Here is a 13,034-nt window from a genome sequence, read left to right as displayed (position 1 = left end):
GGATTACAGGCATGAGCCACTGCACCCAACCAACCATAAAAATATTATTTGATAGGGAAGTTATTTTTTTAGAAGACAGAACAAATGCAAGGATGAATATGAAAATGTTTTGAAATGTATAAAGCACTGTACAAATGAAAAGCATTACCACTGTTAAAACTACCAGAGATTCATTTATAAATCGTTTTTATTAATCTATGTTATTATCATTTACTTTATGATGCCTTAAAGAAAAAAAGTAACACGGTAATGAAGCTACAAAATGAAGAGAAAAGAAAAAAAAAAAACCTTTGAGTCACTCTCAAATACTACAAAAAGAATTTCTAGTCAGGGAAAGAACTCTACAATTCTTTTTGGATAAGAAGATATGGCATTAAATATGGGTTTTTTAAGGGAGAACAGGGATATACTAATTCAATATTTATTCATTCCCATTCTCTTTGTGTGTGTGTGTGACACCTAAAAATATGACACCTAAAACTGCTTCTGGAGGATCAAACAATCCACTCTACAGACTCACCAAAGAAATACAAAATGAGGCACATTAAAATATCCAAACACTGCATTTTAAGAGAAAAGAAAGTTCAATATTAAATCCAAGACTCTCCATCCACTTCGCTGAACCTTAGTCATTTTTAGAAAAGCCATTTTCTATTCTTAGTCATAAAAATTTACCCCTACCCATTCTCTCTTTTGACCTTATCCCAGCCTGTGCTATGACTGCTGAGTCCACGTAGATAAGCTCAACAGTTTAAGCTAAGAATCTGAGGGGAAATGTTACATATAATACACTCTTTACTTATGATGCACTCTAAAAAGAAATCCATGTAAGCGATTATTAGAGGAAAGAATATGGGAAGATAACCATGGTTCATTCTACACTACTTTATTCCTGTTTTAAATACATGAATTATATGAGGCAAATGCTTAGTCATGAGATGCTATGATGTTCCACTAAACACATACACAGTATATATATATATGGACTAGGAATACAATATTATTAATATGCCCACTTCATAAATATGACCCAAATTGCCCTTGCCTAAATTCTCACTTTGGGAATTTAGGAGTTAACATCTTACTACAAAAAAAAAAAGTTTCCAAAGAGGGGATAGCTTTGGAATCAAAAATCCTTAATTAAAATTACAGCTCCGCCACTCACCAGCTGGATGCCTTGGTCACATTATTTAACCTGAGACTCAGTTTCCCAATCTGTAAAATGAGGAAGATGACACTAACCTTGCAGAGTTTTTATGAGAATGAGAGATAATGCAGATAAAGCACTTGTCAGGTGGCCATTTCTCAAGATACATAAGAATGACTATGCTTGCTTCTAGGCAGAAGAGAGGATGTTTTGAAACATTTAAGAAGCATACAAAGTAACATTGCTTAGAGCCAGGGCAGTGTCTTAACCGACTTTGTACCTTTCTGAATTTAGCACACTAGAGGAAGTACCTAGTAAATACTTAGTTAATGGTTTCTGAATGAAGTACACATACGTATTCTTTGGGTCAGGATGTATCTATCTCTATCTACCTGTATCTATTAATACAAGGAGCATATGTAAAGGTTCACGTTTATGTTGGAGAATGACAAGAGTCAACAAATTACTGAGGTCCCACTGGGTGCAAAGTACTAAATATATGTATGCTTCGTGCATTTGTGTCTATCTATATTTGTATTATTTCAGACATACACAAACTTGCATCTCTTGCTTGCACGTTTTGTCCGAGTGCCAAAACGTACCTTTGAGTGTATCTGCGTGTGCGGTGCCGCGTGAGTTTCCCAGAAAGGTGCAGTAAGTGCTTATGTGTAGTTGAAGCGCACACGATACAAGCATACTGAACATGGCACTAGTGTGAAAGCTCCGTGCCGGGTCTGCGCCGTGCCAGGTGGGAGTGGCCTGGCTGTCGGTCGCGTCCCTGACCGCAGTGTGCCAGCGTCTTCGCCGGGGCAGGGAGCCTCGGTCGGTGTGTGCGGGAAGCCCCGCCGGCAAGCCCCTCACCTCCGCCCAGCCCCTTCGCGTGCCGCCCGACCCCGGCCCAGGAGGCCCCGCCGCGCCGGCGCCCCGGAGGCTCCAGCCCGTACCCCTTGTTGGTGCTTCCGAACAGGGGGTTTCACCCTCGCGAATATCTGGATCGTCTGCTTCACCATCTCCTTCCTGGCTCTGCAATGACCCTCGACGTCTCTCAGGCACTGACTGCCAAAACTAACTCCCACCACCTCAGGCTACCCATAGTCTTAGCAACGGTAGCTAGGGACACTACCCAGTGAGCACAGTGGCAGCCCGGATCCCGCCTCCTCCCTTAATTGGTCGCGACTCTAAGGGAGCCACTAAGGGGCGTGGCCAGGGCGGGGTTGGGGTGGGGCGGAGGGCGGTGGGGTAGAGCGCTGTGCATGCGCATGAGGGAGCGTCTGGGCTGTGAGCTCTGGGCGCCCGAGCAGGCCTGGACAGTGGTGAAAAGGGGTACAACTACCGTGCCTTGTCCCGCCCCGCTCCTTCTCCCATTTTTTTTCTCCACGCCTTGCCTTTTAAAAAAATACAGCACTGGGCTGGGCGCGGTGGCTCACGCGTGTAATCCCTGCAGTTTTGGGGAAGCCGAGGTGGGAGGATCACTTGGAGCCCAGGAGGTTGAGACCAGCCTGGGCAGCATAGTGAGACCCCATCTCTACATAAAAATACAAAAGTTAGCCAGGCATGGTGGCACGCCTGTATCCCAGCTAATTGGGAGATTGAGGCGGGAGGATCGCCTGAGCCCAGGAGGTCGAAGCTGCATTCTGAGCCAAGATTGCAAAACTGCTCCTGCCCACTTGGAGATCACAGTCTGAAAAGGAAGACAGATTTTTTTTTTTTTTTTCTTCACAAGGCCTTTCAGGTGACACGGAAACAGATTTTCAACAGGAAATCAAAACCGAGGAATACAAGCTGTGCTATGATGGAAGTAGAAGTGGGCTAGCTCTGTTTTGGAAAAGGATAAAACTGGACGAAGGGGACTGTTTCCCATGCAATAGGCATGGCAAGACAGGATGAGCTTTTCAAACACTGTTAACACATGACAAGATAGTCAACATTATTATTCACATGGGAAATATAAATTAAAACCAAAATGAGACATCACTATTCATCTATCAGAATGGCAAAAAAAAAAAAAAAAAAAGTGGCAACACCAGATGCTGACAAAGATAACGAGAAACTGAATCAGTTGTACTTTACTGGTAGGAATGTATGATGTAAAACATACACTGTATAAAGGTACAGCCACTTTGGAAAACAGTTTGACAGTTTCTTTCAAAACTAAAGGTGCAGCTACTCTAACACACAGCAATTGGACTCTTAAGCATTTATCTCGGATAAATGAAAATGAGCACACATTTTTTGTGTGTGCTCAAGAGTCACACAAAAACCTAGACATGTGTCTTTATAGTTAATAGCACCCTTATTTGTAATAACCCCAAACTGAAAAAAACCCAGATGTCCTTCAGCTGATGGTTAAAAAAAAACGTGGAATACCATTCAGCGATTAAAAAGGAGGAAGTGTTGATACATGTAACAAATTGGATGAATTTTCAGGGAATTATGTTTCATGAAAAAAAGCCAGACTCAAAGGTTAAATATTGTATGGTTCTATTTGTATAACATTCATGAAATGACAAAATTATAGAGATGGAGGGAAATTAGTGGTTGCCAGAGAGGTGTGCAGGGCATGATTATAAAAGAAATCCTTGTGATGGGCTCTTGTGTATCTTGACTGTGATGGTGGTCACAGAAATCTACACATGTGATAGCATTGCATAGAACAAAATACATACACGTGTGCTTATTCAAACAAGCACACATAAAACTGGCAAAAGTCAAATAAAATTGAATAAGATTGATGGATTGAATCAATGTCAATTCCCTGATTTTGCTATTGTATTATAGTTATGCAAGATGTTACCATTGGGGAAAACTGAGAGACAGGTACATGAGTTCTCTTTGTATTATTTTTCACAATTGCATTGAATCTATAATCATCTGGAAATAAAAAGTTTGTTAAAGACATCTTGTTTGTTTAAGACAGGGTCTTGCTCTTGTCACCCAGGCTGGAGTGCAGTGACATGAACACGGCTCACTGTAGCCTCAACCTCCTGGGCTCAAGCAATTCTCCTGCCTCAGCCCCACAAATAGCTGGGCTTATAGATATGCACCATCACACTCAGATAATTATTATATTTTTTGTAGAGTCAGGGTTTTGTCATCTCTCCCAGGCTGGTCTTGAACTCCTGAAGTCAAGCAATCCACACACCTCAGCCTCCAGAAGTGCTGGGATTACAGCCATGAACCACTGCACCTGGCCTAAAGACACTTAAGAAAACAAAAAGACAAACTACAGTCTGGGAGAAAACTTTTGCAAAACACGTATCTGATAAAGGACTTGCCTCCAGAATATATACAAACTCTTAAAAACCTAATAATAGAAAAAAAATTCATTTGTTTAAGGCAAAAGAGGGCACAAAGATCGGAACAAATGCTTCACCAAAGAGGATCTATGGATGGCAAATAAGCACATGAAAATATGCTTAATGTCATTAATCATTACATGAAATTAAATTAAAACCACAATGAGATACCACTACACATCTCTTAGATTGGCTAAAAATAAGAATAATATTAACTGGTAATACTAAGTGCTGACATGGATGCAGAGCATCTAGAGCTCTCGAACATCACTGGTGAGAAAACAAGATGGATCAGCCACTTTGTAAAATAGCTTTGTAGTTTCTTATAAAATTATACATGTACTTATCATATGACCCAACAATCCCACTCCTTGTTATTAACCCAAGTGAAATGAAAACTGTGTTCACATGGAAACCTAAATATGAATGTTTATAGTGGTTTTATTCTCAGTTGCCAAAAACTGAAAACCAAGTAATGTTCTTCAACTGGTAAATAGATAAACAAACTAATATATAAAAAAACCAGTAAAAAGGAATGAATTACAGATGCCTACAACTACACGGTTAAGTTTCACATTTATTATGCTGAGTGAAAGATACCAGACTCAAGGTTGCATACTTCATAATTCCATATATAAATGACATTCTAGAAAAAGAAAAACTGTAAGGATAGAAAACAGATCAGTGGTTTCCAGGCGCTGAGGGTAGGAAAAGGGGCTGACTGCAGATGAACATGGGAGAGTTTTTTCTGGGATGATGGAACGTGTTGCATATTTAGATTGTGGTTGTGGTAACATAACTATAAGCATTTGTCAAAACTCATAGAATTATCTATACACTTAAAAGTGTGAATTATACTGCATATAAACTGTACCACAATTTAAGAAAAGCAAAAAAGAAGAAGGAGAAGAAAGAAGAAGAAGGAGGAGGAGGAGGAGAAGGTGGTTGAGTATGAACAGGTGCTGCAATATTAGGAAAGGAGAAGAGGAGAGAACCAGGTATTTATTATATAGACCTCAGGGGCTTTTTCACCTAGTGAGAAAGAGGTGACTCAAGATTGGGTGCAGGTCATCACCTAGATAGGCAAAATAGATGGGAGTGGGGAAAAGGAGGAAATAAGGAGTTGGGGACATGTCAAATTTCAACTGCTTGTGGGACTTCAGAAGTAGTTGTATAAGGTTTAGGAGTAAGTTATGGTGGAAATATAGACTTGGGAGTCATCATGAAGTTTTTTCCAGTAAGTGACCAAGTCACTCATGAGCACCGAGGTTGAAATCCTAACACTGATGGTTGGAGGTGGAGGAGGGGCTGCAAAAGAAGTTGAAGGAAGCAGCCAGAGAGGTCTGGGAGAGGAAAGGGAATATTATGTCCTGGAAGCCAAAGGAAGAGAACACTTTGAGAGGAAAGTATTCAATGGTGTTGAATAGTAAAGAGGATGAACTCAAAAACACCCATTTTATTTGGCAACTAGAAGGTCATTAGTAATGCAGATTTCAGTGGATTGGTGGTGTCAGAAGTCCGGTTGCCAGAGGCTGAAAAGTAAGTGGGAAGTTAGGAAGTGGAGGCAGTCAAGACTGGCTACTTTTCACAGAAGCCTGGTTGTGAAGGATTGTGAAGAAGCAAAACAGGTGAGAGCTAGAGCTAGAGGAACACAGCAAACCGGTGGTCTTTGTCCATATCCAAAGGGGTGTATCTAAAAAGGGGAGGTTGACCGTGTGGGGAAGAGAGAAGAGAATGGGTGTATTCTCCAGACGAGCAATTGCACTTTACCAAGAGGGTGTAATGGAAGGTGAAAAGGCCAGGTAGCCAAGGGTATTCACAAGGAGCATTTTAATCATGAAGTCTAGGCTGCTTGAAGATACCTGTGGCCTTTAAAGGAGTGTTGCAAAAGGAAGGCGGGAAATCTATGGGTCCAGGATGTGGGGCCTTTAACAATTCCTATCTTGAGCTCTGGGTCATACGATTAAATGTTTTCTTGGAGAGAAAGTGTGAGTTCCAATCCTGCATCTGTCATTCCCAAATCCTGTGTTCATCTTTACTTGTGTGACCTTGGGCAAGTAATTTATGCTTTTAAATCTCAGTTGCCTCATCCAATAAATGAAGATAAATAATAACAATAGCTACTTCATAGGGTTATCATGGAGATGTAATGTGGGCAGAACATGGTTTCTGGTGAATACAGAATGATCATATCCAAAGGGTTCTGACTTGTGGACTGAATTCCTTTGATTGTAAACACCATCTAAAGAGCAGAAATAAAGGCATACATATGCATATAAGATATATTGGAGGCCAGGCACCATGGCTCATACCTGTAATCCCAGGACTTTAGGAGGCTGAGGTGGGTGGATCACAAGGTCAGGAGATCGAGACCATCCTGGCCAACATGGTGAAACCCTGTCTCTACTAAAAATACAAAAATTAGCTGTGCATGGTGGTACATGCCTTTAGTCCCAGCTACTTGGAAGGCTGAGGCAGCAGAATCACTTGAACCCAAAAGGCAGAGGTTGCAGTGAGCTGAGATCGCACCACTGCACTCCAGCCTGGCTACAGAGCAAGACTCCATCTCAAAAAAAAAAAGGGAAAAAAAAAGGCTGGAGATTGCAAATTCAAATATCTCCTGGGGCCAGACTGATGATGTAAATTCATCAAGCAGACAGGCATATGACAACCGGGAGTGTCTTGGTGAACTGGAAACTAGTGCCCCAACGAAAACCATTCACATTCAAAATGGTTACAGCACAGTACTGCCTAAATAAAGCACATTTGCAGGACCGTGGTTCAATCTCTTTTTTTGTTTCTGGGATAGCTGACCTCAGTAACTCCTAGGCCCACTGCATCTGACAGGTTTACCTCAATTTCAAACAGATGGCTGTAATGGGTACAAAATAGGTTTTGGGATTAAATCTCCAAGTTACAGTGTCTTTCTCACCCCTGGATTTATATTCAGTGTTATTATTTGTATTTTATCTGCTCTTTTTAAACGCAAGAATTAAGATGCTTTTCAACTATTTAAAAGATTCTTAAACTTTGCAGTTGCCAAAATAACAGATAATTGTACCAGGCAAATTAGCCAGGGTTTGTAAGCCTCAAATCTGAAAGAAATTAAGCTCTGCCTAAAATGAATTAGTCTATAGGCAAGTTAGTTGGATTTTTTTGCTTGGATGTTTTGTTTTGTTTTTAAATTGAAACTGTGCTCTCGAACTAGTTTTTCAAATACTTCTGTAGCTGTTGCTGCTACAACTATAAAATGCATCATTTTGTTTTATAAGTCTGAAGAGGGATCAGTAAAAATTTTATGGGCTGTAATTTTGATATAGAATATGTATATAAAATTACCTAATTGCAGTAAGTTTCCCTTTCCCCGATTTTATCCATGGCTTTGGGGAATTTATGTTTGCTTGTTCAAAAATCTTTCATGGTCACAGCATGGCTGTCTCCTCCCACCCCCACCATTATAAAGGTGAACAAGAGTTTCCAGACAGGTGCTGGAGGCTTCACTAATAAGAGAGAAAACATTTGGGGTCTTTTTTAAAAAACTACCTCTAAGAAGCAAGGCCAGTAATCAGAAACTTGCTGCTTATTAATAAACAGCAATATTAATAGAACAGAAGTGTATTTATGCCGGGAACGGTGGCTCACGCCTGTAATCCCAGCACTTTGTGAGGCTGAGGTGGGTGGATCACTTGAGGTCAGGAATTCAAGACCAGGCTGGCCAACGTGGCAAAACCTCGTCTCTACTAAAAATACAAAAATTAGCCTGGGGTGGTGGCACATGCCTGTAATCCCAGCTACAAGGGAGGCTGAGGCAGGAAAATCACTTGAACTTGGAAGGCAGAGGTTGCAGTGAGCTGAGATTGTACGACTGCACTCCAGCCTGGATGACAGAGTGAGACTTCATCTCAAAAAAAAAAAATAAAGAGTCAACTTATGTAAAGTGTCCCTTTATATTTGGTGATATTGCATAGGACTTTGGGGACTGCATGATTCCTGGGTGTCCCTGATTGAGGATTTTATGGGAATTAGTCAAAAGAAGAGGAAGAAAGAATATATTTTCTGCGGAGGAGACTTTCATTAGAAATCCCCTCCCTATCAGTCTTATGCATGGTCAGTACCAGAAGGATCCTCTGATACCAGGCAGTCTAAAAAGGTAATTTATTTCATTGTTTCTGAACCAAGTGGAGAATACACAGAGCAATTTCTGGTACTCATTAAATGCCAAATAATAACAACATGCTGTTAAATTGCAGAGCAAGGGTACCACAAAATCTGTAATACATAATTTTAGCAAAAAATTTTCTTTTGAGAATATGTTCAGCTAATTTAAAGCATAATTTCATTAGCATAACCATCTTTCTACACACAGCAGAGTAGAATTCCTAAAACGTCACCAGCACTTGAGTTGATAGGAGTTCGCCATCACACTGGGTCCTCTCTACTGCTGGTTCTTATCTCTCTGGCTAAGAAGCAGAGGCCCCTTTCTCCCAATTTGTTTGATCTCTTCCTGCAGCTCCCCCTGGAGCTCCCCCTGAAGAACAACATCAAAGGCATTTAGGGCTGGAAGCTGGTGGCCAACCATGTGGAATTACAGCCCAGGCTCTTGCCGGATTATAGAGTATAACATATGAACCACATGACAGTGCCATGGCATCGAGGGAAATCTGGTAAAGCCTCCAGTTTTGAATGGAAAATATGACTGTTTGTATATTTATACACAGGCTACTCATAAACAACCTGAAGCTTTCACCAACATCCTGAGGAAACAAGGGATGGGCTAAGTTAAAAATAGTTCTAGAACGCCTCTCTTCTAACTAAATTACCCATGCTGTCCTATCTCCTGAGGGTGTTTACTTAAATGTGTTTCTTCGCATATTTCAGAATTAGGAAAGAATGCGTACCAACAAATAACTTAAAACATAAAAGAAAATGGCTCATATAGCAGACAGCCTTATCTGACACATTATTATTGTCACAACATCCAACCACACCTTATTCAGCCTGAATCTGGGTATTTAGCAGTCGAATCAATCCAGGTCTCTACTTCCTAATCTCTCATCTACTTTTCAACCTCCTGCAGTCTAGTTTCTGTCTCTCCTACTCCATGGGACCTGTTTAAACTTTGCACCTCCACTGTGATAACTTTTATCTGTACATCTTGGAATAACATCATGCTAGAGCCAGTTGCCTCGGCTTGACCTCAAAGTTGCCTTTTGCAACTTTGCCCTTCCTCTCTGTAGCGTATCTACATCCAAATAGTTTCCAAGTCCTGATCATGCTGCCTTCTGAATAACTTTTTCCTCCCTCCCATCAGCTTCGTACTCACTGCTTACTACTTGCTTTAATTTGGCTCTTAGTCTCTTTGCCAGAACTAGCAAAGGTCTCCCAACTGCTTTTCCTGCTTCTAATCCTGTCCTCCCCTTTATTCCATCTATTACAACTGCTACAAGATTACACAATGCAAACCAGTTCATGTCATTGCTTGCTTGAAGACCTCCAATCCCTGTTACAAATAGAATCAAGTCCAAAGGACCTTCATAACCTGGTCCCAACAGTCTTTACATCAGTTTCATAGCCCTTATCATGTCTTCCACCTCTGCTTCCCTGCCCCTGTACTCCAGCCACCGATTTCCTGTGGTTCCCAAGCACGCCATGCTTTTTCATGTCTCCATGCTTTTGTCAGGGTCATTTCTTCTGTTTTCAGTGCTGCCTCCCACTTTGTCAGGAAAATTCAACCTATACTTCAAGACCCAGCTCAAATGTCACCTGGTCTGGAAAGGCATCCCTTTCATCTCCCCTAGAGAAGTTAGTGACCCTCTTCTGTGAAGCTACATCTTACATGTTTCTTTGTATTAGTACTTACTTCCCTGCCAATGTTCATATGTATTTGTCTCCCCGTCATTCTTAGGATTATTTAAGGGCAGCGACTGCCCTGTTTATCTTTGTATTTCCAGTGACTAACAAGGTTTAAGTACAGGGGAGATTTCTATATGTGTATTGAATGAATGAGTGGATGCATAACTCATCACAAGGAATCGATTCAATAAAACCTTAACAAATTAAAAACTTTTATTTAAGGTTCATGTTTTCATAGTGAAAACTACTTTCTCTTCCTGTTTCACCCAAGGAAACAAAGATAATCTACAAATTGACTAGCCATTTAACAAGAGAAAGAATTAAATCACGGTTTCAATTTCTGAACCTTCTTTCTTCAGGCATAAAAAGATGGTGACAAATTTCCCAGGGTGATAAACAGAGTACATTAACATTTGTATCAGTGGAAGACAGCAGATCTGAGGGAGTGATAAGTATAGAAGTACAGTGGCCCGCTGTTAATTTAGTGAGTTTCTTTCAGGATATCTGGGAGGCATTTAATGACTCTTGGGATCAATTTGGTTTTTCGTGGTTTTTTTTTGAGACAGAGTCTCACTCTGCCATCCAGGCTGGAGTGCAGTGGCGTAATCTGGGCTCACTGCAACCTCTGCCTCCTGGGTTCAAGCGATTTTCCCACCTCAGCCTCCTGTGTAGCTGGGACTATAAGCTCATGCCACCAAATCTGGCTAATTTTTGTATTTTTAGTAGAGATGGGGTTTCGCTATGTTGGCCAGGCTGGTCTCAAACTCCTGACCTAGTGATCTGCCTGCCTCGGCCTTCCAAAGTGCTGGGATTACAGGCATGAGCCACCATGCCCAGCAATTTGTTTTTAATATAAAAAGAAGCACTGTTTATAAATCACCAATTAAATACTTACTCATCTTCTTTTATTTCCTATTAAAATGGATTTTCAGATGTTTGACAAAGGCAGTCTGCTCTTCCTCCTCTGCCATAACTATTATTTCCCCAAATATATAAAGAATGTTTCCTAAATTACACAGCTTGTAACACTTTTCTCCCTCCTCTTTTCCAAGCCCTTGCTGACTGTTCAGGTGGAACTGAAACATCACTCTCTTTGAGAAGTCTCCTCTGACCCTCTCAGACTAGATTCAGAGAGCTAGCTTCATGTGCTCTTAGCACCCTGGACTTTAAAATTACTACTAGTCTAGGTCAAATGAAGGCTGAGATCACTTTTCACTTGCTCATCATCATATTCCATCCTATGTACATAGTAAGTGTTCAATAAATATTTATTTAATGAGAAATGACTTAATGGTTAAACTGATAAAAGCATGCCTGTGGAGGAAATAAACAACATTGTCTTATATTGCGTTCTCCCCAGACACTGAGATAAGGATTTGGGAGATGATCCCAAGAAAACAGGGAAAGGAGGAAAACCAATGATAGGTGCATTTATGGGTGGACTGTCCTGGTGGGAAAGTAGGGCTTAATCCCACCAGGACCCTCCACAAGACTGTTACAGAGCACACTTCAGCATTGCTCCCAAGGGGCAAGGAAGCAGGGTATTTACTCAACAACTCCTGCTTTTCATTGCTGGAGGGTTGCTCTCAGAGGTGGAAATACTCTACCTCCCAGCACTTCCAACTTACCCTGTGTGCCCTCACATTCAGAGAAAGCCTCTGGGCAGAGAGAGATGCAGACTCTGGAGGCAAGATGCTTTTGGCATGTATAGGTATGTCCACCAAAGTTCCAATGATCTGTGGGATGGATTGGGAAGACGTGGGCAGAGTATTAGCGGTGTCTTCTATGGTCAGTGCTGTTGATGTTCTTCTTCTAAATTTCTAAATTAAAAACATGTATGTTAGAAAATTACCAAGCACACTTGTGTAGTTCTAAATCTTATGTGGTTTTCTAAGTAACAGGATCTACCTCTAAATGATAATACTATAACATCATCTAGAGTCACAGTAAACCACACACGATTCATCTGCTCTAGGAACACATAACATCCAATCTTTAGACAGATGCTTAGATCACATTCATCGTTCGTCAACCAATCATCCTTTTTTTGTAGATGGAGTCTTGCTCTGTCACCCAGGCTGGAGTGCAGTGGCGAAATCTTGGCTCACTGAAACCTCTGCCTCCCGGGTTCAAGTGGTTCTCCTGCCTCAGTCTCCCAAGTAACTGGGATTACAGGCACCTGGCACCATGCCCAGCTAATTTTTGTATTTTTAGTAGAGACAGGGTTTCACCATGTTGACCAGGTTAGTCTTGATCTCTTGGCCTCGAGATCCTCCTGCCTCAGCCTCCCAGAGTGCTGGGATTACAGGTGTGAGCCAGCGTGCCCAGCCCCCAATCATTCTTTTAATATTATTTACCTATTTGATGATCTCTGATCCATGTCTGCATCTATAATGCCAATGTATAGTTTTGATAATATTCCATTTTTTAATATACTAAACATTTGTACTACACAATGTTTTCTCTGTGGATCAGTTGCTAAATCAAGGATGTTTTAACAAAAAGCTGGCATTAACTCTCCTGGGCAATGTATTGGTGTTTGGTCTTTACATTTTAATTTTTAAGTGCCCTATGGTTAGAGGAGTTTGGAAAATTCTGTTTTAAAGTCAAGCTCTACTGAACATGCTGTAATGGTTTCCCACTTTCCATTGAATTAAGAATATCTTACAAAGCCATTCAAGACACTTCACAAATTAGCTCCAACACTTTCCCCTTTGCTTCTGATCAAACTGAACCAC

At 41.0% G+C, this 13,034-nt stretch overlaps 1 protein-coding gene across 1 annotated transcript in view; it reads right to left on the bottom strand.

Moving 5' to 3' along the window:
- KIF6 (kinesin family member 6) overlaps window positions 1-2,244 on the bottom strand; it is a 383,773-nt gene extending 381,529 nt beyond the window's left edge. Inside the window, exon 1 of the mRNA XM_064360441.1 lies at window positions 2,092-2,244. Coding sequence (XP_064216511.1) covers window positions 2,092-2,157 — 66 coding nt within the window. The 5' untranslated portion in view covers window positions 2,158-2,244. The remainder of the gene's footprint in view (window positions 1-2,091) is intronic.
- Window positions 2,245-13,034: the final 10,790 nt, after the last annotated feature.

The sequence above is a fragment of the Aotus nancymaae genome, unplaced genomic scaffold (genome assembly GCF_030222135.1).
Source record: "Aotus nancymaae isolate 86718 unplaced genomic scaffold, 86718_ANA_hifiasm-v0.15.2.pri h1tg000040l, whole genome shotgun sequence".
NCBI classification, from domain to species: domain Eukaryota; kingdom Metazoa; phylum Chordata; class Mammalia; order Primates; family Aotidae; genus Aotus; species Aotus nancymaae.
Note: the sequence above shows the minus strand (reverse complement) of the source record. Positions and strands in the feature narration are given on the sequence as shown.